The 6287-nt window shown below is 57.7% G+C and overlaps 1 protein-coding gene across 3 annotated transcripts in view; it reads right to left on the bottom strand.

Moving 5' to 3' along the window:
- Positions 1-4756: 4756 nt before the first annotated feature.
- TMCC2 (transmembrane and coiled-coil domain family 2) overlaps positions 4757-6287 on the bottom strand; it is a 51128-nt gene continuing 49597 nt past the window's right edge. For all 3 annotated transcript variants that reach the window (XM_004699831.3, XM_045298275.1, XM_045298276.1), the window contains one exon: positions 4757-6182. In XM_004699831.3, the coding sequence (XP_004699888.1) occupies positions 5871-6182 (312 nt within the window). In that variant the 3' untranslated portion in view covers positions 4757-5870. The remainder of the gene's footprint in view (positions 6183-6287) is intronic.

The following is a 6287-nucleotide window of genomic DNA, read 5'->3' as shown; positions in this document are numbered from 1 at the left end:
CGAGCTCAGTGAGGCAACCAACTATGTCTTGGTCCTCCCTGCGTCCCCAGCACTACCCCAGCACCTGACACAGGACATGCTCAAAATCATGTTTCTTGACTTTCAATGAATTTACTTCACAGCAGTCAGTTGGTGATTGGGGAGTCACATGCCTGCACCCCAGGCTTCCAATCAATGATGGGCGCTCTATGACCCGCAGTGGAGGAAATGGCAAGAAGAAATGGGACCAGGCTCTCCTTCCGCACCCTTTCCTCTGCTTGCTCCTCAGCAGACCATCTGTCCCTTGTGGGTCCCCATCTATGGCCAGGGCTGGCTCACCAGGGAGAGGCGGTGAGGAGGGGGACTGGCTAGAGACAAAGGTCCAGGGGGGACCTGGCCCATCACTTGAGCTCATTTAATGCCCAGCGCTATTGAAACTCTCTCCTCCCAACCTCATCCTAACTCTGGGCAGAGAGGGCTGGTGAGGTCTGCTCACCATAAGATCTGTGGTTCAAACCCACCAGTCTCTCTGCGGGAGAAAGCTGAGGCTGTCTGCCCCTGTAACACTGCACTGTCTCAGAAACCACACACAGGGCTCTGGGACTCAGAACCAACACAGTAGTGGTGGGTTTGGTTCTGGTTGCCTCAACCAGAAAAGGACAAGGGGCCGAGCCCAGAGGTGGCAGCAGGTACAAGCGGATGGTAGAGCTGGGGCTCCACCAGGCCAGTGGTTCTCCGCCTTCTTAACGCCAAGACCCTTTCATACAGGTCCTCATGTGGTGATGACCCCCATCCATAACATTATTTGTGTTGCTACTTCATAGCTGTCATTTTGCTACTGTTATGAATCATAAGTATCTGATATGCAGGATGTATTTTCATTGTTACAAATTGAGCATCATTAAAGCATAGTGACTCATCACAAAAACAATATGTAATTATATATTGTGAGATATTTATTTCTAATGACAAATTAATGAAACTTTGTCTTGAAGCATGGTGTAGCATGGGTAACTGTCTTCACGCCGGGCACTCGTATGTGGGCGTGTCTGCAGGTGGGTGGAGATGGATAGAGGAGCAGGGTCTCGGTTCCTAAGACCGTCGGAAATAAATGTTTCTTGATGGTCTTCCAATGGTCTTGGGGGACCCCTGTGTAAGGGTCGTTCAACCCCCAAAGGGGTTGCGACCCACAGGTTGAGAACCGCTGCGCGAGGCTCTATGGGAGAGTCAGAGTCCCCAAGAGCGCAGAGAACGGAGCCCCAGACTAGAAAGGCTCAGGCCTTTCAAAGACCCCATTGCCAACGAGCCTGACTCCTGATGAGCCCGGCCCAGTAGGCCGGCGTGACCGCAGGAGCAGCCAAGGCACAGCCAGGAAACAAGCTAGAGGGGAGGAGGCTGGTGGGGCGGAAGGGCCGGGCACTGCGACTTAGAGCTGACTCAGGTGAGTTCCCGTCCACAGACAGGGGCATGAGCGAGGTGGCCTGTCCCACACTGCTGGGCCCAGCCCAGGAGATCCCATCTGGACAGTTGACCTTGTGGGTGTGAGCAGGGCAGGATGGGCTATTGGGCTATCTATGGAGGGAGTGCCTTCCCCTGCGCGTGTGGGCAGAAGTGCCACTGCCAGCACCTGCACTTCTCTTGTTGGCTGACTCAGGTTGCGTTGACAGGCCAGATGTGCTACGGCAAGTCCCAGCCTCCCTCCCCAGCTGATGTGGCGTGGGGTAGCCCCCGCTTCTTCCTTCCATCTCCATACAGGAGTTGGTCATAAGCCTTTTGGCTGAGGGGGTCATTGCTAGCTGCCTTCACCCGCCAACCCTTCCCTTGGCAGGTCAGAGCCTGGGGGTTCAAGAATTGGGGGAGGGCTCACAATAACCCCTTGTCTCAGATGGGAAAACTGAGGTGAATGATCTCACAGCTGAGTTTCAACTAAACAATTTCTCAATGCTAATTCTATCTAGACCCCATGCACAAGACCAGGCTGTAGAGACAGGTGCAAGCATTGGCCTGTCCGGGCCAGCAGCAGCAGACCTGGTCCAGGCAGGCTCTCTGTTCGGTCCTCTCTCATGCTGGGACTTGATAGCATGCTATTAGATCAGCTTTGCTTACAAGTCTCAGAGGAGAGGCTTCTGGGAAGAAAGCAGGCTCTTGGCTCACAGGAAAGGGATACCATGAGGGCTCTACTGGGCTGAGAGCCTTCCCCAAGCACTTCCGGAGTCAGAAGCCAGGCTCCTTCAGTTGGTCTTGGCCTTGTTCCTTCCCAAAGGGTCTGTCTGCACTTGAACGCCCCTGTGGGCTGGAGGTGATGTCATGTGGCCTGGGTCAGTCCCTTGTTGTGTCCAGGCACTGTGCTCATGTTTTGACAAGCAGTATGCCAGGTCTCCTGTGCCCAAAGCCTGCGAGTCAGACCCTGTTTCTACTACTCCTATGGGCAGGTGAGGAGGCTGCTCTAGAGCTGACACCTCGTTTCCGTTGAGCGAGTGTGCTGGGACCTGAGCCCAGGCCCGCTCACCTCCAAAGCCTATGCTTGTCATATTGCGATCCGACCTCACAGGCGGGCCTGCCATGCAAGGGGACATTGGCTGCCAGGAAAATCCTTCCTCCTTCTCCACCCAAGTCACCTGGTGTGGCTGGGTTATTGTTGATGTCAGCTGCTGACCAGTCAACCCCAGACTCATGGTGACTCCATGCACAACAGAGCAAAATGCTGCCTGGCCTTGGGCCCCCCCACCAGGATCAATGGTGGCTTGGCCCACTGTGGGCCACGGGTTTTCAGAAGCAGATCACCAGGCCTTTCTTCTTAGTTTATCTTAGTCTGGAAGCTTCGCTGGAAACTGCCCAGCACCCAGCGACAGGCAAGCTTCCTCTGGCAGACAGGTGGTGGCTATGCAGAAGGGGTGGCATTGGCAGGGAATCGAACTTGGGACCCCTACCTGGAAGGTGAGAATTGTCACTGAACCACCTGCAGTGGAAGGGTTAAACCACCTCGTGGGGCATCTCGGGCTGCAGTACCACTGTCCCGCAAGCCTGACAGGGAGAGCCAACTCCGCATGGACACAGCAAAGCCACCTGCTCCAGACCAAGTGCTGCTGGGACAGTAAAACAGCACCCCTGCCCACTGCAGCAGAGAGGACCCTACCTGCCCACCTGCCTGGCTAAGCCTCCCGGCCCCCCATGTGTGAGCTAAGGCTTGTGGGGCAGGTGCCCAGGAAAGTCGGCTTGTTGGCTTTTATTGCTCAAAGGGTTGACCCTGCCTGCCTGCCTGCCACCTATAAGCCTGGGCAGAAGGGGGCATGTCTGGGAAGTGTCAGTGGGCAAAACCCAGTTCCCAGAGCACACACACGCACGCACACACGCACGCACGCACGCACGCACACACGCATGCACATGCACGCAGCGGTGGCCAGTGGGCCCTCCCTCCTCCTGGTGTGCTTTGTGGCCTCTGGATCAGCAGAGGAGAGTGGCCCACTGGCCCATGCCCGCCCTCCTCCCAGCTGGCAGTGCAGGGAAGACACCTGACCTTGGGGAGGAATGTGGAAAATGTCTGCAGAGCTGCCACCCCCACACCGGCCACCTGGGGCCCAGGAATGTGGCCCCCTGCTGACGCCCGGGGCCCCCAAGGGCGCTGAGCATTCAGGTGGCCAGAAGAGGGAGGGGTCACAGGAGAGGCACTGTCAGAAGGTGCTGTAGAGGTGACCCAGTGAAACTCCAAGACTGTTGAAGAAGAGAAGATGATGAACTGCCAGAGCCATCTCCTCAAGGCGCCCGTATGCCCTGGCATCTCACCCCGGGAAGGCCCACCCCCTGGCTCCTGGGACCCCTCAGGTCAGAGGTCTTGGAACATTTGATTTCTCAGAATCTCAGAATGTCTGGGCCCTTTGACGTTAGCAGCTACAGATGTGGGAACTGAGGCTTAGAGAGGGGCTGGGAGTGGGTCATTGGTGTACCATCAAGGCCCGGGACTCAGGTCTGCAGCCTCTGGACTAAAAAACTCACTGCCATGGAGTTGAGTCCGACTCATAGTGATCCCGTCGGACAGGGCAGACCGATTCCTACAAGTTTCCCAGGCTGTGCATCTCTACGGGGGTAGAAAGCCTCATTTTTCAGCAGCAGAGTGGCTGGTGGTTTCGAATAGCTGACCTTGAAGCAACAAGCCAGACTCATAATGGGCGCTCTTCCTATAAGCCCTCCCAGTCAGGAGACCCCTCAGTTAGCTTCTCCCAAGCTTTCCCAGGGTTCCCAGTGGCTAGAAACCCAGTGGCTCCCGTGAGTGCCCATTGGGCATCTGGTGCCATGGGAGCTACAGCCATGGATTGCAGAACAGAGGGCTGGGATTGTGGACCTCTGTGTGCAAGGCTGGACGCCACCCCCAGCTCCCCACTCTGGCCTCTGCAAAGGGGAGGCCCAGTTCATTACCGCCCCTGACTAGCACCCTTCTTCACTGTGGAGCTCCAGAGAGGCTTTAGCGAAGGGACTCTGCTACCCTCTCGTGGCCACACGGGGGCATTGACTGCTGTCATCCAGGCAGCCAGGGCTGATCTTCCCCTAAGGCTCCTTCCTTTGGAGAAAGGAATTCTCCCCGAGCCCCAGAAGGGTGCAGTGGGGTAGCTGTGGCTCACATTCCCTATCACCGAGTCCCAAATTCTGGCTGCACAATCAAAGGCGGGAAGGGAAAGAGAGATGGTCCCTCTCTCCCCTCTCTCACCTAAATGCTTGGGCTGGGGGTGACCCTTGGTGGTTTCCACGGAGACAAATGTAAATCAATCAACAAGAGACAGAATGGCTTGAAAATTTAGAGGACGTTTATTTCTGGGGTAGGCCCATGAAGGCTGGCAGGCACCGCCCTCCCCTCCTCTGAGAGACCCCTCCTCCTTCCCGGAGGAACCCCGTCGTCTCTCCTCCTTGGGAGGGCCACAGGAAGGCTGGGAGGCGAAGAGAAACCATACACAACACTCCAGAGCCTTAAAAAAATAGAGCAACAAACACCCTTTTGCACACCAACACACACGTACAGATATAAAGAGATGAAAAGAAAACGTAGAAAAGAGGCCTGCTCCTCCCAGCTGGCATTACCCAGATGCCGAATGGCAGGGGGCACAGGGGATCACCCGTGAGCCTGGAAGAAGCCCGGGCTTAGGGGGAAGGGAGGGCAGTGGGGTGCAAAGGAACAAATAAATAAATAAATAAATAGGGCTCAACGAGGCCTTACAGGCAGAGCCTGAGGCTGGGAGTCGGGGACTCTGGAGTCTGGCTCCCTGGAAACGGCAGGTCCAGTGACAGGTAGAGGGAAAGATAGCCCGGGAGACACAAATTCAGAGACCCCCCCAAACTCCGGCCCTGCTCCCTTGACTCCACACCAGGCCTCAGAGCCTGCATCCATTGCCTTCCTGGGGGGTCAGGTCCAGCCTCAGAACGCAGTTCCCCAGCTGGCTGTGGAGGGCAAGGGGTGGGCGGGGCGCCTCCTCGCCGCCTTCAGCCCCGTGCACCATCCCTGGCCCTTCTGTCCGCTGGAGGGCACAGTGCCCCCGGGCCCACCCCAGGAACGGTGAGGCGAGCCCGCTGTTCCTCTCTGTGGCCCTCCGGATCGCCTGGGGAACACAAGTCCTGTGTGACTGTGAAGGATCCACACCAGCCAAGCCCCGCGTCTGTCCCCTGCTCCGCGGGCCGGTGGGCGACCAGTGCCAGTGCCACACCGCAGCTGGATTCTAGGGCACCTTCATGCCGTCATGGAGACGGCGCCAGACAGCAGCAGGGGCAGAGAACAGGCCGCAGCTGCTGGAATGGACAGTTTGGACAGATGAGAGGTCCGAGGGACTCGGAGGTGGCAGGTCCCTCCTGGAGAAGCGTGGCCAGCAGGGCCGGGAGGACAGGGCGGGAGGGAGGCCTGGGGCCGCTCAGCTGGGCAGCAGCACGTGCTCCAGGAGGTAGCTGACAGAGTCCCAGTGCTTCCAGAGGAGGAAGACGACGAGGACCAGGAGGGCGGTGCTGGTGATGCGCAGGCGCGTCTTCATGAGGGGCGTGATGAAGTTGGCGATGGTGGACACGAACACTAGCAGCACGGCCATGAGCGCCAGGATCACGTTGATGAACTTGCCCAGCAGTGCACGCGCATTGGCGTTCTCCACGCCCTCCAGCTGCACCACCTGCTGCTGCTGCTGCTGCAGCTCCAGCTTGGTCACCCGGGTCAGGCAGGACTCCACGGCCTCCTGCAGAGGGCAGAGGGGTTGGCACCGGGGACCCTCCAGGCTGAGCCCTACCAAGCAGATGACAAAATGTGTGTGTGTGTGTGTGTGTGTGTGTGTGTGTGTGTG

The sequence above is a fragment of the Echinops telfairi genome, unplaced genomic scaffold (assembly GCF_000313985.2).
Source record: "Echinops telfairi isolate 266 unplaced genomic scaffold, ASM31398v2 ScPeMD7_7424;HRSCAF=8462, whole genome shotgun sequence".
NCBI lineage: Eukaryota > Metazoa > Chordata > Mammalia > Afrosoricida > Tenrecidae > Echinops > Echinops telfairi.
The sequence above is the reverse complement of the archived record's forward strand: the minus strand, read 5'-3'. Positions and strand labels throughout refer to the sequence as shown.